Here is a 26,719-nt window from a genome sequence, read left to right as displayed (position 1 = left end):
ACTTTGCTGGTATCTTTAATATTTAATCCCATTTGTGGTCAACACCAAAAGAAAAATTCTACTTCTGCCTCACATCTCAGGTGGAGTTGTAGTGACTGAAATAATCACAGCTTGATGAAGCCTGCTTGCTACAATGTATAATGTCCATACTCTCAGGGCTACATAGATCTGACCACTCTAACACTGAGATTTATATATCTGTACATTATTTTTATTATCATAGAAATTCTTTTTAAGGTGTCATAGCTTCTCTGCCAAGATACAAAATAGGGAACCACAAATTATATATTTAGAAAAGAAGTAGGTGAATGATATTAGATTCCAACTACCAGTTGGACAGCTCCTGAGGTCTCACAGTCAGCCACTTTTTTATCTTATAAGTGATAGGGTTTGGCTGTGTCCCCACCAAAATCTTACCTTGAATTGTAGTTCCCATATTCCCCGCGTGTCATGGGAGGGACCTGGTGGGAGGTAATTGAATCATGGGGCAGTTATCCCCATGCTGTTCTCATGATACAGTGAGTTCTCACAAAATCTGATGGTTTTATAAGGGGCTTTTTCCTCTTTGCTCAGCACTTCTCCTTCCTGCTGCCATGTGAATAAGGAGGTGTTTGCTTCCCCTTCTGCCATGATTCGAAATTTCATGAGGCCACCCCAGCTATGCTGAACTGTGAATCTATTAAATATCTTTCCTTTTAAGTTACCTAATCTTGGGCATTTCTTCATAGCAGCGTTAGAACAGACTAATATAATAAATACTTATTGAACACCTGTTATGTTGTCGAATCTCAATATCACCTTTTCCTAAATTGACAGCATTCCCCTGTCTTGCTTTTTTGCCCTGGTTCTTTGGCTCAATGTCACCATTTATCCAAGTCCAAAGCCGGGGAGCCATTCCTTGCTTTTTTCTCTATTTCCTTTACTTTTTCCAGCAACACCAAGTCCTGGATAGTCTTCACATTCTTTCTCCTTTCTTTGTTCCCAGTATCACCACCATAATCCAAATCCTCATCATGAGTCCCAGCATCAATTTTTGCTTCCCACTAATATATTTTCCTGATGAAAATAGAGATCTTTAAGAACTACAAATGTGACATGTCATACTTCAGTTTACAATTTTTTTTAACTCATAAAACAATCAAAACTCTCATATGGTTTAGAAATCCCTGTACAATCTGACCCCTGTGTAGCTCTCCCAGCTTCCCCTCTCACTTAGTGAACTCAACGCTTCAGCCAGAGAGTTTAAGTCCTTATCTCCTAGCCTTAAATTGACATAAGCTGATCCCTTATTTGGCACATTCTTTTCTTTCCCTCCCATTTCCAGAACCTGACTAATACTTATTCATTTATCTTGAGTTATGAAATATACACAAAAATGTAATACATATACGTATATAAATGTGATTAAAAGGATGAAAAATGTGTCCATATATAAAATGTTTCTAGTATGAAAAATGTATCTATATATAAAATGACATTTCTAGTACCTTTGAAGTTCCTCGAGTGCCCCCTCCACCATATCCCTTTCCTCATACCAGAGATAACCACAGTCTTGAATTTTGTAATCACTGTCCTCTTGCTTTTCTTTATAGATGTTACCACAAATGTGTATTTCCCTAAACAACATATGATTTAATTTTGCATAACGAAACTGGTTTCACATGGATGTGGTTCATTTTTACTCTTGTAAGATATTTCATTGTATGACTATTCCAAAAATTTACTGTTTATTTTGTCAATGAATATTTGGGCTTCCATTTTCTTGATATTATAAACAATATTGCTATGAATATTCTTATAATGTCCCTGATACATATGTGTGAGTATGAATTTAAGAGAAAAATTACTAGGTTGTAGGATGTACATTCTCATTTTTACCAAATAATGCCCAATTCTTTTTCCAAAGTGGTTATACTAGTTTACTTCCTTCTCTCCATATAGTATTCATCAATAGCCATTGATCCACTGTCCTTAGCAACTCTTGGTGTTGTCAGGCCTTTTGCCAACCCAATGATTGTAAAATGGCATTACTTGGCTTTTATACGTATTGCTGTGTTACTAATGAGTTTGAACATGTTTTCATGTTTCTTTGCCATTTGTATTTTATGCCTGTTAATGTCTTTTGCCCATTTTCCTATTGAGTTATCTTTTCATACTGAATTTACGTTCTACAATGTTTATATATTCTAGATATTGTTCACTTGTTTTCCAATATTCAAAAAATATGACTAGTCATGGTGTCTCACACCTGTAATCTTAACACTTTGGGAGGCTGAGGCAAGAGCATTACTTGAGCCCAGAAGTTTGACACTAACCTGGGCAATACAGGAACACCCTGTATCTATAAAACATTTAAAAAAAAAAAAAATTAGCTGGACATAGTGGCATTCACCTGTGGTCCCAGCTACTCGGAAGGCTGAAGTTGGAGGATTGCTTGAGGCTGGGAGGTCGACGCTTCAGCGAGCCATGATCATGCTGCTGCACTGCAGCCTATGCGACGGAGGGAGACTCTGTCCAGCCTATGCGACAGAGGGAGACTGTCTCCAAAAAAAATGTGTATTTAATCTGTGTTTAATCTGTACAAGCCACTGAGCTAAACTCTGGAAACACAGCTATGGATAAGACAGAAACTACTCCCACTCTCATGGGTTTATCCCCTCACTCAAAGGGGGTTAAAAAGTAAACTAATAAATCTCTAAACTTATAAATCTCTAAATAGTAACATCATCTTAGCTTTGTACTTTCTGAGGGTGAAGTTACCAGACCCCTACTAAATTATTTCCCTCTGAATCCTGTATTAATACTTCCATAGTATAAACGTTATTATTAATGGTGTTTGTCTTCACCACTCGTTGACAAGTTTTCTGAAATCAGCAGCCTATTTTTTTGTTTTTCATTTCTGTACCTCCACTACTTAACATGGTCATTACATAAGGGATGCTAAATAAATATATTCATTGAATGGATGAATGAAAATATGTCATTAGTGATAATAACTGAAAATTCAGTATTCACTATTGATATCTAGGGAGTATAGGCCTAGGTTTGGCATTTTGATACAATTACAGGTATAACTTTCAGTAGAAAGTAGATATTTCTTTTTTTTTTTTTGAGACGGAGGCTCGCTCTGTCGCCCAGGCTGGAGTGCAGTGGCGTGATCTCGGCTCACTGCAAGCTCTGCCTCCCAGATTCACGCCATTGTCCTGCCTCAGCCTCCCGAGTAGCTGGGACTACGGGCGCCTGCCACCATGCCCGGCTAGTTTTTTGTATTTTTAGTACAGACGGGGTTTCACCATGTTGGCCAGGATGGTCTCGATCTCTTGACCTCGTGATCCGCCCGCCTCAGCCTCCCAAAGTGCTGGGATTACAGGTGTGAGCCACCGCGCCTGGCCAAAAGTAGATATTTCAAGCCCTATATGAAGTAGCTGGTTGCAGATTTCTTCATGCAAAAACCCTATGCCTACCCTATGCTGGTAAGCCAGTTTAGATTTAGATGTTTTATACCAAAGTTATTTACAGAAAAAAGTAGACCTAGTTGTATTATCAAAAAATTACAGAGCTGGCTGTGCACAGTGGTTCAGTCCTGTAATCCCAGCACTTTGGGAGGCTAAGGTGGGCGGATCACTTTAGCTCAGGAGCCCAAGTCCAGCTTGGGCAACATGGCAAAGCCCCATCTCTACAAAAATTACAAAAATTAGCAGGGCGTGGTAGCATGCACCTGTAGTCCTAGCTAGTTGTAAAGCTGAGGTGGGAAAATTGCTTGAGCCCAGGAGGTCAAGCCTGCACTGAGCCATGTTCATACCACTGCACTCCAGCCTGTTTGTCAGAGCAAGACCCTGTCTCAGAAAAAAAAAAAAAAAAAACACAGAGTTATGGAGTTGTGTAATATGCGATACAAACTAACTGTCGGGGCTATACTTAACCAGCAAATAAACAAGAATGTTGAGTATGTATTATGATATGAGACAGAGGAGAAGCCATGTATTAAAAGGCATATATTAAAAGCCAAGCATGGTGGCTCACACCTGTAATCCCAACACTTTGGGAGGCTGAGACAGGAGGATTCCTTGAGCCCAGGGGTTCAAGACCAGCCTGGGCAACAAAGTGAGACCCCCATCTCTACCAAAAAACAAACAAAAAAATTAGCCAGGCATGCTGGCATGCACCTGTGGTCAGCCTGGGCAACACAGTGAGACCGTGTCTTTAAAAAAGAAAAGAAAAAAAAAAAACAAGGCATGACTTTGATTCCTTGTCATGACTGGGAGCATTCAGACAATCACTTATTAGGTCTATAGATTAATCCCCTATTAATGAATACCGTGGGAGCAAAGCTCTTCTGAATATGTTGGCCTGGATATGAAAAAATTGAAGGAGGTGCTAATCTCCAAAACACTGGGTCAGAAGCAGCCAAGCTGGAAGAACAGAAGGCAAGCTTCCCATGGGTGGACCTGGTATCAGCTCAGGCACAAAAGTAAGACTCTGGACATGGATGACGTGGGAGTTACTTGGGACTGGGGAGTACAGTGTCACTGGGAGGGACATAATCCTTAGAGGAGTAGACATACTTGGTCAGACCAAGAAAGTAATGATACGCAGCTTGCCCTACCTGTTGGATAAAGTACCCCATAGAACCCAAAGAAGCCACGACGGCAAATTCATATCCTGGAATGCATCTCATACCTGCCATAGTAAATCTAGCACTCTGTGCCATAAGTTCTATGCTTTCCTAACTGCACAGAAGTAACTGAAGGGAAGTAAAAACATGAAAAACTTTCTCAGAATGGCAGAAGGGGCCCAAAGATACTCAGTAAGGTGTATAACTGCTCGTCAAAAATGTTTTTAGTGAACTGAAAAATTGTAAAGTTATAGAAATGGTGTGTAGTGGAATATAGCTGATTGAAACCATGTAAGCAGCTTATATATAAGCTTCAAATCATCATTCACTCATGGCATAAATAATAACTGAATACTATATATCAGAAACGGTGCTAAATATTATGAGGATAGATATATAAAGAAAACTTAGATTCTATTTGCAAGACACTTAGGTTGGTATTATTTGCTCACATTTATACTCCCTTTTTTACCCAAATTAATTTGTGACTGCTTACATAAACAATATATATATGTGTGTGTATATATGTGTGTGTGTGTGTACATATATATGTATACACATATATATGAAATAATGTAAAGAGCAAAGAATGTCAGGCAAAAAATTCAAAGAAACCTTAGGATCAGTCTAGTTGCTTTAATTGGATCTGGAACTTCACTATGAGATTTTTGGCAGTAAGGGCAAAGGAAAAACATCATTTAGAATTGTCATGAAGAAAGATTTTCCTGGTACTGTTTGTGAGATGAATTTATCATGTGGATCCACTGCATAGGGGAAATTGAGTAATGCAATGAATCATAGCCTCAAGAACACTACTTATGTAGTAAATGCAGAAGTAGACTTCATAGAGCTATTTCTTATTTTGATTATTTGTTAAAAGGCCAGCATGGTGGCTCCCAGCACTTTGGGAGACCGAGGTGGATAGATGGCTTGAGCTTACAAGTTCGAGACCAGCCTGGGCAACACTGCGAATCCCCATCTCTACCAAAAATGCAAAAATTAGCTGGGCGTGGTGGTGTGTGCCTATAGTCCCAGCTACTTGACAGACTGAGGTAGGAGGATCGCTTGAACCTCGGGAGGCAGAGGTTGCAGTGAGCCAAGATCGCACCACGGCACTCCAGCCTGGGTGACAGAACTAGACCTTGTCTCACAAAAGAAAAAAAAAAACAAAAAAAACAAGGCAATACAACATAGTAAGAGTGATAAGGCACATATTAATAAATAATTAGAATACAAGGCAGAAGGTGATAAGTACCAGAGAATGGAGAGATTGTTATGGAAGATCAGGGAAAAGAGATTATTTCCGGGGTAAAAAGGAGGGGGAAAGGCCAGGCGTGGTGGCTCATGCCATAATCCCAGCACTCTAGGAGGCTGATGCAGGAGGATTCCATGAGCCCAGGAGTTCAAGACCAGAGACCCTGTTTCTACAAAAAATGTAAAAAGCCAGATGTAGTGGCACACTTCAGTGGTCCAAACTACGCAGGAGGCTGAGGTGAGAGGATCGCTTGAGCCCAGGAGGCAAAGGTTCCAGTGAGCCATGATTGCGCCACTGCACTTCAGCCTAGGCAACAGAGCAAGATCCTGTTTCAAAAAAATAAATAAATAAAATAAAACAAAGAAAAAAGAATACAATATATTGTTAACTATAACCATCATGTAGTACAATAGATCTTTTGAACTTGATTCCTAATTGAAATTTTGTATCCTTTGACCAGCATCTCTCCAACTCCCTCCTTTCACCTGCAATCACCCCAGCTGCTGGTAACCACCATACTTCTTATTTTTAAGACAGAGACTTGCTCTGTTGCCCAGGCAGGAGTGCAGTGATGTGATCTCAGCTCACTGCAACCTCTGCCTCCCGGGTTCAAGTGATTCTCCTGCCTCAGCCTCCCGAGTAGCTGGGATCACAGGTGCCTGCCAACACGCCTGGCTAATTCTTGTATTTTTAGTAGAGATGCGGTTTCACCTTGCTGACCAGGTTGGTGTCGAACTCCTGACCTCAGATGATCTGCCCACCTCTGCCTCCTAAAGTGCTGGGATTACAGACATGAGCCACCACACCTGACCAATTCTATTTTCTATAGTACTTGAGATATAGTAATGAGATCAACTTTTTTACATTTCATATATGAGTGAGATCATGCAGTACGTGTCTTTCTGTTGCAGCTTATTTCAGTTAACACTGTCTACCAGGTCCATCCATGTTGTCACAAATAACAGAATTTCCTATTTTATGACTGAATAATATTTCATTGTGTACGTATACCACATTTTCTATATCCGTTTGTCGGCTGATGGACACTTAAGTTGATTCTATATCTTGTCTATTGTGAATAATATATAGCAAGCACGAGAGTGCAGATATCTCTTCCATACTGATCTCATTTTTTAAAGGTATATTCCCAGTAGTGGGATTGTTGGATTATGTAGTAGTTCTATGTTTAGTATTTTGAGAAACCTCCATACTGTTTTCCATAATGGCTGTGTGAATTCATATTTCTAACAACAGTGTGTGAAGGTTCCCTTTTCTCCACCAAAGACTTGCTATCTTTGGTCTTTTCCATAATAGCTATTTTAACAGGTGTGAGATGATGTCTCATTGTGGTTTTTTTACATTTCCCTAATGTTGATGTTGAGCATTTTTTTCATATACCTGTTTGCCATTTATATGTTATCTTTTGAGAAATGTCAATTTGAATCCTTTGCCCATTTTTTAATGGGGCTGTTTTCTTGCTATTGAGTTTATTGAGTTACTTATATTTTGGATTTTAACCCCTTATGAGATGTATAGTTTGCAAATATTTTCTCCCATTCTATAGGTTGTCTCTTCATTCTGTTTATTGTTTCCTTTGCTGTGCTTATTAGTTTGATGTAATCCCATTTGTCTACTTTTGCTTTTGTTGACTGTGCTTTTGGGGTCATATCCAAAAAATCATTGCCCACACTGATGTTATGGAGCTTTTCCCATATATTTTCTTAGTTCATTTTCTGTTGCTGTAATTAAATGCCTGAGGCTAGGTAATTTATAAAGAAAAATTTATTACTTACAGTTCTGGAAGCTGGGAAGTGCAAGGTGGAGGGGCTGCATCTGGTGAGGGCCTTCTCAGTGTGTCATAGCATGGTGGAGGACATCACATGGTGAGTGGGGCACACCGAAAACCAAACTGGCTCCTATGACAGATCCACTCTTCTGATAACTAACCCACTCCTGTTAATCCCTGTTAATTCACCTGCTAATTCATAAATGGATTAATCCACTCATGAAGGCAAAGCCCTCACAACCCAGTCATCTCTTAACAGCTCCACCTCTTAATACTGTTACCCTGAGGATTCAGTTTCAACATGAGTTTCAAAGGGGACAAGCATTCAAACCATAACAGTTTTCTGCTAGTAGTTTCACAGTTGAGGATCTTACATTTATGTCTTTAATCCATTTTCAGTTGATTTTTATATATGGGATGACGTGAGGGTTTAATTTCATTCGACTGCATGTGGATCTCCAGTTTTCCCAACACCATTCAGTGAAGAGACTGTCTTTTCTTCATTGTGTGTTCCTGGCATCTTTGTCAAAAATCGGTTGGCCATAAATGCGTGGATTTATTTCTGGGCTTTCTAGGCTGTTCCATCAGCTATGTGCCTGTTTTTATACCAGTACCATGCTGTTTGGTTACTATAGCTTCTTTGTTATATATATATGTAATTCTTTTTTTTTTTTTTTTTCCTGAAAAGGAGTCTTGCTCTGTTGCCTAGGCTGGTGTGCAGTGACGCAATCTCAGCTCACTGCAACCTCTGCCTCCCTGGTTCAAGCGATTCTCCTGCTTCAGGCACCTGAGTAAGTAACTGGGATTACAGATGTGCACCAGCACACCCAGCTTATTTTGTATTTTTAGTACAGGGTTTCACCAGTTGGCCAGGGTGGTCTCAAACTCCTGACCTCAAGTGATCCACCCACCTTGGCCTTCCAAAATGCTGGGATTGCAGGTGTGAGCCACCATGTCAGACCTTTGTAATATATTTTGAAGTCAGGTAGTATGATAACTCCAACTTTATTCTTTTTGCTCAAAATTGCTTTGGTTATTTGGAGCCTTTTGTGGTTTCATACAAGTTTTGAGATTGGTTTTCTATTTCTGTGAAGAATGTCATTGGTATTTTGATAGGGATTGCATTCAATCTGTAGATCACTTTGTGAAATTTTTTTTCAAAAACATAATCATAATACCATTGTCACACATAAAAATAATAAACACTTATTTTTGACTGAACCAGTCTTAAAAAAAGAAGCAAACCAACTATTAGCCAGGCCTTGGATGAGGATCTAGGCATCATCATTCACACCACAAAATTTGTATGTGTAAATGACACACACACGCAAGCGTAAGTATTAAATAATGTACTGAAAGAAGAGAGTCTCTCTCCTGAGTAATTTACTGAGGACTTCAATTGTGAAAAGTATGCCCTAAATACCAATTAAGTGTGCCAAAAGCAATTTATTCATGTTTCTAGAGAAAAATAAAAGGGGAATATCTGAATTGTGGTTTTCCATGTATGTGGATAGTCCCTTTAGTAATGAATCAAGGAACACTTTATTTTATTTGTGAAGCAGCTTTTGATTGTATATGCTCTGTGGTCTCAGGTGGCTTTTTGTAAGCCAGGGATAGGATTTAATAAAAGAAATCTCTTCAAGTTCATGTATAATCAATTTATTTAGAACCTGTAATCATTAAGCTAGCTGTGTCATATACAAAATTAGAAGAAAATTAATTATCTTTTGTTACTTATTTTTTAGAACCCTAGATTTTTGTTCAACTTTGTAATACGAACCTTTTCTAAAAGCTCTATTTGTCAGTGGCAGAAATATTACAAATATTTCTAGCATCGTACAGTTTTTCATATGCCCTTAAGTCGTTTCTAACATTTTAAAATTTTTATACATATCTCTTAAAAAATAAAATTTTGAAGAGTTCCTTTTCATTTATTTACAATGAAATTTGGAAACAAGAACTTACTACATTACAAAATCTAGAATAAAATTACCTTTTTAAAAAAAATGGATCATGAACATTTTGTAAAAAGAGTTGAAAATAAATCATTGTTCATTCCTATGGGAGCCTTTGTGTAACCATTTCTACTTTTAAGTCTTACTGCTAGAGGAAGTTGTACACATTAAGGATGTATGTGGCACTGTTTCCAAAATAAATTGTTTATTTATACTAAGTAAGACCAAGATTAGACCACTGAAGTTGTGTTGGTCATTCTAGTCCTCAAATTTAAATGCAGTTTTTGTCAATACAAAAAAGAGACTGTACAATGAAGGAAAACTCATAATGCTTTTGACTTTACCAGCTGCTAGAGGCTACTCAGAATAAAGGTCAGAATATCTCCGTATTTAGGGTAATTCTTCTCTATACTCAAAATTCTTGTAGCTGAGTTCATGGTGTACATTTTTCGTGAATGGTTGTTTATAGGAAGTTTATATATTATCTTGGCAAGATAACTTTGAAAACCCACTGTTTTCCTAGCATTTTTCTATTGCTGCTAAACAATTTCTGCCCAATCTAAAAAATTGCCTTCCTATACCAGCAGGTGGAGGCAAGAGCAGTGAAATCATAGCACTTTGCTTTTCAAGTGTACTGGCATGTATTATAGATTATCTATCCATGACTCAAAGCCTCTTTATGACATGTCTCTCACATAATTACTTTTCTTCAACAACTCTGTTGTTGTTTGAGCATCTTCTTTTGATGGCTTTATCATTTGCTTTATGTACTTGGTGTCTGGGACTGAACTTAGTGGTCATTTTAGGACAGACTAATTTAGATTTTCGTCACATTTCTATACTCATTGATTGAACAGTTAAAACATACATGTTATGTGCTGAACACATTCTTCCACATTTGCCAAGAAATACAAAAATGACTAAGACATGGACCACATTTCCAGAGAGCTTACATTCTAGTAGAATTACAAGGAAAAATGTCTTCAATTCCTCTCCTGACTTGGGGAAGCAGATCAGTCAGCCTTGCTGGTATTGCTATGGCTAGCACTGGGGAGTGACAAAGCTCTGTATTCACATGGATTTTAATTCCATCAACAAATATTTACTAAGCACCAGGGACTACATAGGGGATTAATTTATAAACATAGGCTTTTTGTCTTACAGATAAAAAAGGCCAAAACAATCTTCAAAAGAAGTATCATTTATTTTTAAACTTTTTAATACAGACTATATAGAACAAATAACTAACCGACATATAGATCCTGATGCATTGAACTTAAGGAACTTTCAGTTAGAAGTAACTGTGCGTAACATTTTCTGGAATATACTTAGAAAACTTTCCACAAATCCTGGTTGAAATAAAATAAAAGTATGATACTCTAGATCAATTCCATTAGCTGTTTATTAATAGCCAATAATGATAAAAAAAATACTTTATACAAACAGTATGAAAGAGGAGAACTGAATTCTAAGGTTATGTCTGTATGTGCAGAATGAGAGATGGAGAAGAAACTCATAGTTATGGAAAACAGAAAAGAATGGCCCCAGAATTTCTTGCAAGACTTAACAGCCACCAATATTCAGAACTGTCTTTAAGCCCCAACCTGTCCGTCATCTTAATACATTGTGCATCACAAATTTCCAACCCAATTAAAGCATTTCTGTTTCCTTCATTGGTTTATTTATGAAAGTCACTAAAAAGACACACAGTCTGATCTAACCTATTTTAGCCTTACCTCCCATGCCTCCACACCCCATTAAACCCATGTACCCACCTTACTTCATAGAGCTATCTTGAAAGACTCAGCCAGTTTAGAAGTTACATCCTTATTGAAGTCTTTCCTAGATTCCCCAAGGCAGAGTCGCACGCACTGTCCTCTTCATTCTCCATTGCTTTATTTATATAGAATTTGTTACCTGATATTCTTTTATTTCATTATTATTTTTAGAGACAGGGTCTTACCCTGTTACCCAGGCTGGAGTGTAGTGGCACAAAAGTGGCTCACTGTAGCCTTGACTTCCTGGGATCAAGTGAGCCTCCCAAGTAGCTGGGACTATAGATGAGATCTCACCATGTTTCCCGGGCTGGTCTTGAACTTCTGGGCTCAAGTGATTCTTTCTCTTTGGCTTCCCAAAGTGCTGGGATTACAGGCATGAGCCACCACACCCAGCCTGCTACCTGATATTCTAATGTCTCTTTCTGTATTTCTTCCTCACAAGTCTGTAAGCTACTGAAAGGTAATAACTTTGTCTTATTCATCTTTGTAACCTCAGTAAATATTTGCTGAAGGAATCACTGAATCAACTATTTCTTGGGAAGTCCTTTTATAATAAGCCTCTGTCTCCCCCTGCCTTTTTTTTGGTGATGTCTGAATTATATTCATAATTCCAGATGATAGATGATAGTAACAAGTCAGTAAATCCTATCAATAGGGAATAAAGAACCAGCATTTATTGCATGGAGTGCTTTCTTAGGATACCTCAGCTGAGGCTGGGCACATTGGCTCATGCCTGTAATCCCAGCACTTTGGGAGGCCAAGGCAGGTGGATCACCTGAGGTCAGGAGTTCAAGACCAGCCTGGCCAACATGATGAAACCTTGTCTCTACTAAAAATACAAAAATTTTTATTCCAGCTACTCAGGGGGCCAAGTCGGGAGAATCAGTTGAACCTGGGAGGCAGAGGTTACAGTGAGCCAAAATCATGCCATTGCACTCCTGTCTGGGTGAGAGAGCAAGACTTCGTCTCAAAAAAAAAAAAAAAGAAAGAAAAGAATGCCTCAGTTGAACCTTGAACCTTATCAATAAAAGATGTAGATTGTTTGAGTACTTTAAGGAAGAATTTTTCCTTAAGTACTTTTCCTGGGAGTACACTGTTTCCAAATGGTTTAATTGATTACCTATGAACAGTTCATTAAAGGGCTCTGGAAAAAAATGAGACCTGGGTGCAGAGGGCAGCCATCGAGGTCATCCAGGTTTGAGTGGTTTTACTCTTTGAGAACAGGTGACTGAAAAGCTGCCCAAGTCTGTGTGGCCTGTTTTTCAGAGCTGGATAAAAGCTAAAGTGGGGCACTCCTCCACAGCCCCTGCAGCAGTCTCTCAGGGCGTGGTATAGACAACAAGTCAGACATGTGAGATAAATATTTATGCTTTAATGCACTTATTCTCTCCCCATTAAAAGCAAAGTACAAAATCAGAGAAGTGCAATTGGTGAAAAATTTGATGATTTCCTTTTCTGGGATGGGAGTTGCAACATCAGTATAGGATAATAAAGAATAAGGGCCCTCGGATACTTTTCAGTTTATAAATAAAACTACAAAGGAGTATGGGCTCTGGAGTCAGGCTTGGGTTTGAATCCCAGCTGCACAAATGCTATGTGACCTTGAACAAGCTACTTTACTTCTCTGTACCCAGTAAATTGGATTGCTAATATCTTCCTCTGGGCTTATTGGGAGGATTAAATAAGAACATGCATGTAAACTCTTGGTAAAGGCCTGAGGAGAGCTTAACAGAGGGAGATGTGAAAGTAGTTCATTATGTCTGTAGCTTAGATACAAGAGCAAAAGGATGGCACTGACAAAGCCAACATGGTAGTTAGGGCAGATTCAGAAGTAGGTAGCTTGAACTTGATCCTGAAGTCACTGGGGAACCATGCCATTGAAAGGGAGTGTCATGATCAGATTTACATTTTAGGATGATTACTCTGCAGGCAATCTGCAGAATAGATTAGAAGGCATCCAGGAAGAACCTCCTGGGTTTCTGATTCGGACAACTGAGTATATACTGGTGATCATCCCTGAGATAAGGAATAAAAGAGGAGGACAGATTTGGTTCTGGGGGCAAGGAAGATGAGCAATTTAATTTTAGACATACTGTATTTAAGATGACCATTGACATCCAAGTGGAGCTACCCAGCAGGCAGTTGGTCATATGGGTCTAGAATTCAGGAGATTTGTGCTGGAGGTACAGATCTATAATTCTTTAGCTATAGGTGACATGTGTAGCCATACAAATGGAACAGGCATGGTGTGCAAGATGTAAAGAAAAGAAAAGAGGCCATAGAACTGAATCCTGAAGAGCCCTAAGGAATCCTGAGAAGGGGCTAAAAAACAAAAACAAAACTTAAAAAAAGACAGCTGATGATAAAAATCATGAGGGAACAGCCAGTGACATCAAATGAAAAGAGGAATCATTATCACAAAAGCCCAAGAAGGGTGGTGGCACATGCCTGTAATCCTAGCTACTTGGGAGGCTGAGGCAGGAGAATTGTTTGAACCTAGGAGGTGGAGGTTGCAGTGAGCCAAGATCCCGCCACTGCACTCCAGCCTGGGCAACAGAGCAAGACTCTGTCTCAAAAACAAAAACAAAGTACAGCAGTCATCCAGGTCTGAGGGTGGAGCTGTGGGAGAGGTCTGTTAGAGTGAGAAAATAGAGGGATTAAAGGACTGGAGTTCTAAGGGAGATGGAAAACTAAGAACCATGGGGGTAGATAAATGGAAGCTGAAAAGATAGAAGGTTGTGATTGCAGTGGAATAGCTGACTTTATGATTTCCAAGGAGCATCTTCAAATGGTGGTAAGAAGAATAAACACAAAGGTTCTTGGAGTGAAATAGATTAAGGAAGTGACGTTGGCTGGGCACGGTGGCTCATGCCTGTAATTGCAGCACTTTGGGAGACCAAGGTGGGAGAATTGTTGACCCCAGGAATTTGAGACCAGCCTGGGCAACATAGCGAAACCCCATCTCTACAAAAATTAAATTAGCCAGGCATGATGGTGCATGCGTGTAGTCCCAGCTATTAGGGAAATGGGAGGATCAAGTGCTTAAGCCCAGGAAGTTGAGGCCGCAGTGAGTTATAATCACACCACTGCACTCCAGCCTCAGCAACAGAATGAGACCCTGTCCCAAAAAGAAAAGAGAGAGAAAAAGAAAAGAAACTGAAGTTAAGGGAGTGGTAAGCCTTGTCCACCCACCCTTAGAGTCTCCCTGGGATGATTATAAAACTTTAGACAGGGACTGATAATGGTTTGACTGTGTCCCTACCCAAATCTCATCTTGAATTATAGCTCCCATAATCCTCATGTGTCATGGGAGGAACCCAATGGGAGGTAATCGAATCTGGGGGTGGATTTTTCCTGTGCTGTTCTTGTGATAGTGAATAAGTCTCATGAGATCTGATGGTTTCATAAAAGGCAGCTCCCTGCACACGCTCTCTTGCCTGCCACCGTGTAAGATGTGACTTTGCTCCTCCTTCACCTTCTGCTATGATTGTGAGGCCTCCCCAGGCATGTGAAACTGTGAGTCCATTATACCTCTTTTTCCTTATACATTATCCAGTCTTGGGTATTTCTTCATAGCAGTATAAAAATAGACTAATACAGGGACTGTAGAGCTAATTCTTTGGTGAATGTGAGAAAATGGCAAAGAGTTTAGTTGATGATAGCAACAAAGAGAGTTAATAAGGGATGTAGCAGGAAGCCAGTAGCCTCAGAGGATTAGAATTATAGTGCAGTAATGATTTGGACACCCTTTTGAGGATCAAGGAGAGGCTTACCCTGTGTCAAGGCCTCCTAGTGTGAGGAACTTGAGAGAATGTGAGTGCGCTGCATGGGAGAGGCAGTGCATTCACCAGGAATCCAGGTTACAGTTAAGACAAAGGGGAAAAGCCAGTGCCCTGTGACAAGGTTGAGGATGTAGGGCGAGGGGTGAGTGTCGGAGAAAGAGACTGGCATGATGGGAGAGCTTCACCAACTGGTGATGCCGATCCTTTGGGACAGTGGCAGAATGTATGCTGTGAAAGGACACAGAGCAGAGAGAAAGCAGTAAGTTCACAAATATTTGCTGTGTTGAAGGTCTTGTATCAGAAACCTTTAGGTAAACTTTTATGACTTCTATCTTAGTAAGCTCAGTCAGTGAATAAGATTAATTCTCACTTGTAAAATAATAAGGACATGAAATTTAAACAGTCTTGTGGAAAAACCATTTTTATATTCTGATCATATTATCAGTACCCTTGGCCCTGCTCCCTATGGAAAGAACTGAAAGTCTTTTCTGCCAGACTATGCTCTTGAAAGTAGCGCTTACTCCTTATTTCTCCACGTTGTGAGAATTAGATGAGTGTTTTAACACTCCCTGCACACATGAGCTACTCAGTAAATGAGTTCTCCCTTCCTCTGTTTCTCTGTCCTTTCTTCCTTCCAGAGAAGACACCTAGAACCTGGTTTGCGAGTGGAAAGGAGAAAGGGTACCCGAGGAAGGGCACAGGCAGGGCTGCTTGGCATACACGTGCTGTCACGTGGAATCTCAGGAATGAGATCGTCCAGTCGGTGCTGTCCATTCGAACTTTCTGCAGTGGTGAAAACATTATCTGTGCTGTCCAGTGTGGTACCCACTTACTACAAGTGGCTATTGGATATTTAAAATGTGCCTGGTACAACTGAGAAACTGAATTTTTTATTTTATTTACTCATAATTCATTTAAATAACTACATGTGCCTGCTGTGTTGGACTGCACAGGTCTGGTGGATAATGTGCTGCTTGGCTGAAGGCTTCAAGAAAGAAATGGACTAAATACCTGAAGAAATAGATAAGTTGGCCAGGAGCATTGGCTCATGCCTGTAATTTCAGCACTTTGGGAGCCAAAGCGGGTGGATTGCTTGAGCCCAGGAGTTGCTCACTATGGGCAACATAGCAAGACTCCATCTCTATTAAAAATTTAAAAATTAGCTGGGTGTGGTGGCACATGCCTGTAGTACCAGTTACTTGGAAGGCTGAAGCAGGAGGATTGCTTGAGTCCAGGAGGTCTAGTTTACAGTGAGCTATGACTGCACCACTACTCTCCAGCCTGGGCAACAGAGTGAGACCTTGTCTTTTAAAAAAGTAAAGCGAAAGAGAGAGAGAAATACAGAAAAAAAAAGAGAAACAAGGAAAGAAGAAAGAAAAGAAGGAAGGAGAAAGAAAAAGAGAAACAGGTAAGCCTCAGTGAGGTATGTAGCTGGGCTTTGGCATTGCAGAAATCAGAAATAAAGGAGTCCTATATGCTCTGATGAAAGGACCCTGGACTTGAGCTATGGCCTGAGAAGTTGTGAGGAGAGGGGTGATTTAGTCAAAACAGTGGCTAGAAAGACAACTTTGTGAATAGTAGAAATCAGGGTTAGAGTGTTTCTGATGTAATAGCTACACAAGAGAAATAATTAAACTTATACAGGAATTCCAGTCTTGAGGGGGGATTGATTTAATGCAGACCTCAAGAGCAGTTTGTAGAGAAACATTAGTTGCAAAGCAAATACTAGGAATATTTGCCAAGTGTTTCAAAGAATTGGCACAAATTTCTGGAAATGTCCTGCCAACCATGTAGTACAACACAGTGACATGGTGACAGGGAAAGGGATGGAAAAAATGTAAATTGGTAGGAGGTAGAAGTTGTAAAATGTTACATAATATAGTTTCACCATAGCCCTGGCTCTAATAAAACATGTTTCCCTGTATGAATGTTTACTTGTGATGATTAGGGAAGATGGTGTTGCTTTAATGTTTTTGCCATATTTGTCCCATCTTGTTTCAAGTGTATAATGAACATCTGTCTGCTCATCAGTGTGCAGTGCATTGGGGTGGGAGTTTGTGATGAAAGAAATGTACAATGGCCATTGTGCTTGAGAAAGTCCTAGTTTCATTTAGAATATAAAACAAACTAATTGAATAGGTGATGACAGTAATTTAAATGTCTAAAATGAATGGCACAGATGAAAGGTGGTACAAGCTCAGATCTGGGTGAACTGGAATGGTGAAAGCCTTGATGAGAGGAAGTAGAGGACTTCAAACTATGCTTCAAAAGAAAATGAACCCCATAAATCAACATTTCTGAAAGTACATTCCATAAAATATTTTACAAAAGTCTCAAGGCAATAATTAACTCAGAATAACTATGGCATACTCATTTGTCCAAATGAAATTCTGTAACCTGATGATCTCTGTCAAAATTTATCCAGCTTTCTTCCTTTGCCTAAACACTATTATTATTATTATATTATTTTGGACACAGGAGATTACAGTGCTAGCAAATGCACCTTCCTGTCAATTCTAGTATGGTATTCTGTATTATTTCTTGGTTAGAAATTTCACAGGGTTAGCCTGTTGCAGTGACTCATGCTTGTCATCCCAACACTTTGGGAAGCTGAGGTGGAAGGATCGCTTGAGCTTAGGAGTTCAAGACCAGCCTGGGCAACATGGCAAAACCACATCTCTACAAAAAGTACAAAAAATTAGCTAGGTGTCATGCACACCTATAGTCCCAGCTACTTGGAAGGCTCAGGTAAGAGGATCACCTGACCCTGGAAGGTTGAGGCTACAGTGAGCCATGATCACGTCACCTGGACTCTCGCCTGGGTGAGAGAGTGAGACCCTGTTTCAAAAAAAAAAAAATTCACAAAGGTCATGTTTTGAAAAGTGCTTTGAAAACAGAGGAGATGATGAAGAAGGTATGATGATTGAAACAGAAATAATAAAGAGCCTGGAATTTTGTAGTAGTAAAAAAATATATAGTGTTTAATTAGACAACTGGAATCTCAGATTTGATCTACTTTTTCATTTTCAAATTACTAGACATAATAACTGCTGTAGGAAAAGACGGGCTCATGCCGGTTGTCTGCTTTTGACTTATATAGCTCTCAGCTGCAAAAAGTCAGAGAAAAATCTTCACCAGATTCTCAAGAATACAAGCGCAGCTGCTGGATGACTACAGGTGCACTGGTTTTCCCACCCGGGTGCAGTTCTTTCCAGTACTGTAGAGGCACGGAAGGGGAAGACGAGATCAATGTACCAGCATCTAAAGCATTGGGTGAGCTTGAAAATGTAACAAAGGGGAAGAAGAGGGATGCTCCGCAAAATGAAGATGGGAGAGGAAAAGCAGAGATGAAGTACTCAGTAGATCAAAATGTTTTAGTTAGAAGTATAAGGCATTCCCCTGTCACCATTCCTTTTCTTTGGTAACAAGAATTATGAATCCTGAAAAGAATTAAGGTAAAATCCCAGAAGGTGAGGAAAAAAAGTATTAAGATAAAAATTTTAATATATTTAGTTGACTCATGACATCATGATTTCTAACATTTGTTTCTGTCTTTTTAGCCCTTCCAGGTTCAGGGAATAGTATTACATTAAGGGAGAAATAGCTTTTCACTAGCTGCCTTGGAAACTATAAAACGTATATGTGTCCAGCCAAGGTGGAGGTATTGACATCTTTATCAGTTTAACTTTCCCACTACAAATAAATGACAAGTGTTTGAGGTGATAGTTATGCTAATTAACCTGGTTTGATCATTACACAATGTACACATGTATTGAAACATTGCACTGTACCCATAAAGATGTACAATTATTATGTGTCAATTAAAAACAAAATAAAACTTAACAATCAGATATGCTATGACCACTCAACCTTCCAGTAAATGTTAGGAAATAGATGAAAACCAATGAAGGTCATCTTATCAGTGAAATGCTTGAAGTAATTTTCTTTTAAAACTGTGTAATAGGCTAGGCACGATGGCTCATGCCTATAATCTCAACACATTGGAAGGCCAAGGAGGGCGGATCACTTCAGGTTAGGAGTTCAGGACCAGCCTGGCCAACATGGTGAAACCCCGTCTCTAATAAAAATACAAAAAACTAGCCAGGCATGGTAACACAAGCTTGTAATTCCAGCTACTCAGAAGGCTGAGGCACGAGAATCGCTTTAACCTGGGAGGTGGAGGTTGCAATGAGCTGAGATTACGCCATTGTATTCCAGCCTGGGCGATAGAGTGAGACTCTCTCTCCAAAAAAAAGAAACCTGAGTATTAATAGAAATTTATCTGTAGTCACTGGTTTATACTAAGAGGAGTGGTGAAAAGAACAGGGTATTAAGATGGATACGTCCTATGTTTTCGTCGTCGTTCTTCTCTTTAATATTCCTGTAACTCAGTCATCTCAGGGCCAGCTTTTTTACCTATGCTGGGACTTCCTTGACAGTACAGCCTGTCATGGCCATGACTGACTCTTTCTTAGTGGCGTCTGTTGGCAGAAATAATTATTTTGGAAATTTTCAGCCAACTGTATAAATCCTGAACTTCACATCTTTATTATTTTGCACCAACACCAAGTATGTAAGACCCTCTACTCATCTGCCATTTCTTGTACTCTGACCTCCATACTGTTGGTTTCTCCCTATACTTACTCCTTTATCAGTAGAATCCTATATGAGGCAAATAATATAAAACCCCATTCTAACTGATTTCACCATAGAGGGGACTTACTGACTCGTGACTGGAACGGTCAGGCTTTACAATTAGTTGATCTATGGGCTCTATGGTGTCTTTAAATATTTGGTTTCCTTCCTTTATTCTGCCATTCAAAGTGTCTGTTTTATCATAAATCAGATTCTGCTCATTCTCATAGGATGGCTGCCAGCTGCAATCAAGGACACAAGTGTACTGACACTTAGTGGGAATGAGACCCCCTTCTCTCACAGCATTCCAAGCAAGAGTACTGAGGGCAGGGACAGCTACCTTCAAAGAACATGAACTGTGTTGGGGGTGTATGAGTGTTGAGAGGAAGATGTGCATATAATTAGGTAGGGGAAGAGGTTAATGGCTAGATAACCAATTTGTATCTAACCATCTACTGCACTGACTTCTCCATTGTTATTTCTGGAACCCTTGTCCTATGGTAAATCAACTCCTCCACTTTTTCATACTCTTCCCTGGATCTTCGCTTCTCTTCCTGACCTTTTCTAAAATCCACTGAACCCTGACAAAAATATTTCCCATGCATCCCTCTTCCTCCCACACCCCATACCACAAAGTAAGGAGGAAAGATCAGTATCTTTTCCCCCAGAGGCCCCCCTGCAACCACTGTGATGTCCAGCACTTCTTCATTGTGTAAAAACACCTTTGAAGCTCATGATCTGGTTTTCCCATTTTATATCCTGCTCATGTTGTCTCCCCCAGTCAGCTGGGAGTTCCTTCTTCAGGTACTCGGGTTCCTGGTTCAGTCTTCCTTTCTCCTCCCAGGATCCACCATCAGTCTGCTAACTCCAGTGTTCACATAGGCAATTTATCCAAACTAGACTCTTGTTTCTTTACACTCTTGCAGAGAAACTGCTTAATCCTTGAGGTCTTAAATTCAGATATCTCACATTTTTACTATAACCTGACTACTCCCATTTTACTGTTTTATTGATTTTACTGAGACTATAGTTTTTCTGTCTAAAACATTGATCATGTTTTATATTCCATTTCTTCCTATCTCTGTAGGGAGCTCAGTCTCTCTAAATACCTTAATAATGTAATTGAAAAAAAAGGTGGTTTCAAGTAGTATCATAACTATGATAAATTTCTTAAATATTTTGTGCAAATTTAAAACATATTTATTCCCAAATCTTTTTATCTAAAACCAAGGCCTTTTGTTAACTATAAATGATTTGATTGGCATTTCTTACTGTCCTTGTATAAACTACACCTATAATGCATCATCTTTGATTTCCAGTTTCAGCTTCTCGAAAGTGGAACATGAGTATAAGAAACATATAAGTAGGCCGGGCGCGGTGGCTCAAGCCTGTAATCCCAGCACTTTGGGAGGCCGAGGCGGGCGGATCACAAGGTCAGGAGATCGAGACCACAGTGAAACCCCGTCTCTACTAAAAATACAAAAAGTTAGCCGGGCGCGGTGGCGGGCGCCTGTAGTCCTAGCTACTCCGGAGGCTGAGGCAGGAGAATGGCGTGAACCCAGGAGGCGGAGCTTGCAGTGAGCCGAGATCGCGCCACTGCACTCCAGCCTGGGCAACAGCGTGAGACTCCGTCTCAAAAAAAAAAAAAAAAAAGAAAAAGAAACATATAAGTAGTATGAATTCAGAAGCCTTCTGAATTGTCACAGTTCCTTTCCCAATCTTTCATAAGGACAAGTTTTTTGTGGGAGTTGAATTTTTTTGTAACTCTCTTTTTTAAAGTATTTCTGAAACCTTTTACGTATCCCAGAAATAAGTTTTTAAATTTCGTATACATTTAATCAGTCAAATATTTAAATTACATGAAAATAAGCATAACAGGCATAAACAGGTTTTGGAACAACAGGCTTAACCGTTAGTTAGTATGTAACTCAACTGGTGGAAGAAGAAATGTGAAAATGTATTAGAAATAGCCTGGCAGCCTCAAGTTGTAAGCATCAACTAGTATGTGGACATGAGTTCTTGTGGAGAGTAAAGATGAGGAGGTCAGTATTTAGGTCTCTCCTATGTGAAAAATGTATCTATTCTGTGTCTCAACCTCTTTCAGCTACACTGCATTAGCTCTTCTTCTTTCTGTGGCCAAATCCACAGAGAATTGCCTAGATGCACACTGTCTCCAGTTCTTCACCTCTTCCTTATTCCTCCATCATAGTAGTCAGACCTATACCCCTGCTGCTCCCCTGACACTGCTTTAGCCAGAGTCGTGAATGGCATTCTGCTGCTGTATTCAACAAAGACTTTTCAGTTTTTCTCAACATCTGTATGTTTGGTGCTGTTTTCACTGCTTACTTGTCACAACTTCCTAGAACCCATCTTGGCCTAATGTTCCTTCTACCTCAGTGATCATATTTAGAGTTAGGGCCCCAATACTTTTCTCTTCTCTGCAACTCCCTTGGGTACTCCTATAAATACGATTACCACTTAATATTAATGAATTCCTCTTACATGTTCTGTAGCCACTTCAAACTTGGCATGTCCAAAATTGAGTTTCTCTTTTTTCCCCCAAAAAGCCTCCTTTCCCTTGACTCTCTTGACTCTCTCACCTCCACCACCTCCATCCATTCAGTACCAAGTCCTATTGAGTCCAACTCCTGAATATATTTTAAATCATTCCAATTCCCCCTATTTCCTAGTTTTGTATACTTTAATCATGAGCCCCAATTACAGCCCCAAGAACAACTTCTCTCTTGAATGATCTCTTTTACCAACCTTTCAACTCATAATTTGAGCGATTTCTCTAAAACACAAATCTGGTATCTCTCACCTGATTAAAACCCTTCTATGGCTCTCGAATTGCCTTCAGAATAAGATTAGATGTTTGGGGGAGTTTTTTGTTGTTGTCATTGTTGTTTTAATGTTGTTTTAATGTTTCGTGTAGACAATGTTTCACTATTTTGCCCAGGCTGGTCTTGAACCCTGGACCTTAAGCAATCTGCCTGCCTCAGCCTCTCAAAATGTTGGAATTATAGGCATGAGCCACGATGCCTGGCCAAGGTTAGAGGTTCTGATGATTCCCAAGGCTCTTCATTTGCTAAATGTCTCTACTTACCTTTTCAGCCTTCTTTCCCCTTATGGCATTACCTTTGATAATTCCTACACATTGTTCAAATGTTGGTTTGCTAGTTGCTCTTTCTAGAAAATCTTTCTTGACACATTCGCCCTGCCCCAAGACCAGAATGGAGTTCCCTTCTTTTGGAGTTCTCTCTGCTTACCCTTGTCATAACACTCATCTCAGTGTAGTATAATTGCATGTTTATCCGTTTGTCCTTTCTACTATGTTAGAATGTCAGGGTCTAAGACAATTTGCCATTTATCCCCATCGTCTGTCATGAACTGGATACAGTACATGCTCATAAGTATTAGCTGGATGAATGACTTTAAACAAGTCACTTAGTCTCTCTGAGGCTTCAGTTGCTTCATTAGAAGAGAATACAATAATGCCCTACCTACCTTATAAGGTTGTTTCGGGGTCCTGTAAGATAATAGAAATGAAGCTTAGCATAGTGGTTAAGAATATGGGTTCTGGATCCATACTGCCTGGCTTTTAATCCTACCTGTGACCCTACAACTAGCTGCATGGCTTTAGGGAAGCTACTTAACTTCTCTGTGTTTTAGTTTTCTCTTCAGTAAAACAAGACTAACCACAGTATATAACTTAGAGGGTTGTTGGATGACTGAGTGAGTTACTGCATGGGAAGTATTTTGAACCGTGCCTGAACAGACAATAAATGTTAGCTACTAAATATAACATTTTTATTTATAAGCCCTAAAATTATATATACTTACATTTATGTATATATGTGCATGTGTATAGAGATAGAGAAACATGGCATCAGTATTACTAGTTTGAATGTCTTAAGGGAGTAAAGACTGATATCATTATTCTTAACAATTTCTTTTTTCTTTTTTTCTTTTAGGATAATGCCATAGCTATCCCAGAGTTTATTTTTCAAGTCTTAAATTCAAATTGTCATTCTTAATTTACATGAAATTTTGGTTAAAAAAACTGATGTTCAGTATAGGAAGAGACATTTTTAATGTTTCCTTGCTAAACTTGCAAGGTTTTTTTGAGCCTATGTACATAGTAGGTGGAAGTTAGCACTGGAAAAATATTAAAATAAAAAAGATACTGGCCAGGTGCAGTGGCTCACACCTGTAATCCCAGTACTTTGTGAGGCCGGGGCAGGAGGATTGCTTGAGCTCAGGAGTTCAAAACCAGCCTGGGCAATACGGGGAGACCTCATCTCTACAAATAATTTTTAAAAATTAGCTGGGTATGGTGGTGTGTCCCTGTAGTTTCAGCTATTTGGGAGGTTGGGGTTGGAGGAACACTTGAGCCGATGAAGTCAAGGCTGCAGTGAACTATGATCACGTCACTGCCCTCCATCGTGGACAACAGAATGAGACCCTGTCTTAAAAAAAGAGATGGAAGATTACTGATTTAATTTATGAAGGAAAATTATTATAGCTTCAACACCTGACTTTATTTTTCTATATGATTTAATTACACAAACAATTCAGTGTTTGAATTATACAAATTTCATTAAAACTATGTAATTATGCAAGAAAAATAGAAAATACAAGTTACTTAGTTTTGTGCATATGTGTTCACCTGAAAATATTTGCTTGTTTTTTTTAAAAAAAAGTTATTTTTAATTTAAAATTTAATTTTATAATGCACATTCATATGTTGACTTTGAACCAACCGAAATCCCTAATTCTTATTCTTTTTCTGATTCTTTTTAGAGTTGGTGGTTCCAGGAATTTACTCAGAATGACATTAGGAAGAGAAGTGATGTCTTCTCTTCAGGCAATGTCTTCCTATACTGTGGCTGGCAGAAATGTTTTAAGATGGGATCTTTCACCAGAGCAAATTAAAACAAGAACTGAGGAGCTCATTGTGCAGACCAAACAGGTGTATGATGCTGTTGGAATGCTCGGTATTGAGGAAGTAACTTACGAGAACTGTCTGCAGGCACTGGCAGATATAGAAGTAAAGTATATAGGTAGGTCAGATGCAGAAGCTTATCAGTGTTCCACTTTGTGGACATCTTAAATCATTTCATGCTTTCTCTCTTTCAGTTTTTCAGTTTTACAAGCATTGATTTTTACATAATTGCTTAAAAGTTAATTATGTAAGATTTTAAAATTGTTTATGTTGGCAAAGGTGCTATAAAATGTACACTGATTACACTGCTTTCTGGAAAGCATTTTGGCAACGTGTCAGAACTTTTAAGATATTCATACCCTTTCCCATTAATTCCATACCTAGACATTTATTCTAGGAAAATAATCATATATATGGAAAATTCATGTATCAATTTATGTATAAGTAGGTATTCTTGTCATATCATAGGCTTAGAAACAATTCCCAAGTGTCATCCAATAGATTAGATAAATAAATTATAAAACATCCATCCTCTGGAATGCTGTATAATCATTAAAATCATGGTTTACAGGCAGTGTTTAATGACACGGGGAAAAGGACACAGAAGAACTGGAAGAAAATAAACAAATTTTATCAACGGTTTTGTTAGGATTCTCCAGAGAAATTGAACCTATAGGGTGTGTGTGTGTGCGCGTGTGTGTGTAAGTATATATATGTAAATATGTGTATGTGTGGGAAGAGAGAGATCGATTGATAGATTGATTATAGGGAATTGGCTTACATGATTAAGGCGTCTGGAAAGTCCAGAATCTCAGTGTGGGCTGGTAGGCTTGAGACCCAAGAGAGCTGATGTTCCAGCTCCAGTCCAAAGGCCAGTAGCCTAGAGGCCCAGAAGAGCCAGTAGTGCCGAAGTCTGGGGACTGCAGGAGGATTCTCCCTTGTTCAGGGAGTCTTTTAGGCCCTAAACTGATTGGATATTGGCCACCACATTATAGAGGGCAGTCTACTTTACTCAGGCTCATCACTCTAATGTTAATCTCATCAAAAACACCCTCCAAGTTAACACATAAGATTAATCATCAGAATGTTTAATGTATCAGGTGATGGGTTTATAGCTAATTTTTACTTTCCTCTTTATGTATTTCTCTATTTTCTGCCCTGACATACATTATTTTTATAACATATTAGACCCTTCACGTTATAAGGAATGAAGATTCCCTTTGGTTACCTCTAAGGGTTGGACATATTTTGTAGAATGATTATGACAGATAATCTTGGCTGTATATCCAGGTTTCATAAGAGAATATAAGATAGCTGCAGAACTGGTGATCGTAAACATTCGTGTGCATTTTGTAATTTGAAAGATTGTCAGAATCCAGCATAGCCCTAGTGACGTGGTCATCTCCTTCCCCACTATCCCTTCATTCTCTATGTTTCACTGTAAAAAGGACTTGGCTGTTTTCTCTTATCTCAGCATTTGTTTCAGTTTCTGCTCCTACCAGCAACTGCTTCACCTTCATTAATGGCTTCTCAATCTTATTACACGTCTTGAATTTAAACTCCTGAATAAAAGGCTCTGATTGTCTTCATTAGTCACAGTCAAAGGGATAGAGTTAGTCCCTATTCAGCAGAGCTTTTCCAGCTGGCGACTTCATGTGCGTGTACCATCATGGATGTGGTTTGTCCTTGGTTCAGGTGCTCACTTCTTCAGTCACTTGTGGCCAAGATGGTATAGCAACCCATAACTTAGGCATTTGAGACAAAGTCTCACTCTGTCACCCAGGCTGGAGTGCTATGGCACAATCCTAGCTCACTGCAGCCTCGAACTCTTGGGCTCAAGAGATCCTCCTGCCTCAGCTTCCTGAGTAGCTGACACTGCAGGCCTGTTCCACCATGCCCAGCTAATTTTTACATTTTGTGTGGAGATGGGGTTTCACTATGTTGTCCAGGATTGTCTCATGTATGTTG

At 39.3% G+C, this 26,719-nt stretch overlaps 1 protein-coding gene across 4 annotated transcripts in view; it reads left to right on the top strand.

Moving 5' to 3' along the window:
* The window catches only part of LOC105499489 (neurolysin), a 103,845-nt gene that overhangs the window by 8,816 nt on the left and 68,310 nt on the right, over positions 1 to 26,719 (top strand). Inside the window, exons 2-4 of one of the 4 annotated variants that reach the window (XM_071098859.1) lie at positions 15,810 to 16,579; positions 18,272 to 18,444; positions 24,610 to 24,869. In XM_071098859.1, coding sequence (XP_070954960.1) covers positions 24,638 to 24,869 — 232 coding nt within the window. In that variant the 5' untranslated portion in view covers positions 15,810 to 16,579; positions 18,272 to 18,444; positions 24,610 to 24,637. Of the gene's footprint in view, positions 1 to 15,809; positions 16,580 to 18,227; positions 18,238 to 18,271; positions 18,445 to 24,609; positions 24,870 to 26,719 lie in introns of all 4 variants that reach the window. The other 3 variants (XM_011772078.3, XM_011772080.2, XM_011772076.2) reach the window with 3 other exon arrangements.

Source organism: Macaca nemestrina, chromosome 6 (assembly GCF_043159975.1).
Source record: "Macaca nemestrina isolate mMacNem1 chromosome 6, mMacNem.hap1, whole genome shotgun sequence".
Taxonomy (NCBI): domain Eukaryota; kingdom Metazoa; phylum Chordata; class Mammalia; order Primates; family Cercopithecidae; genus Macaca; species Macaca nemestrina.
Note: the sequence above shows the minus strand (reverse complement) of the source record. Positions and strands in the feature narration are given on the sequence as shown.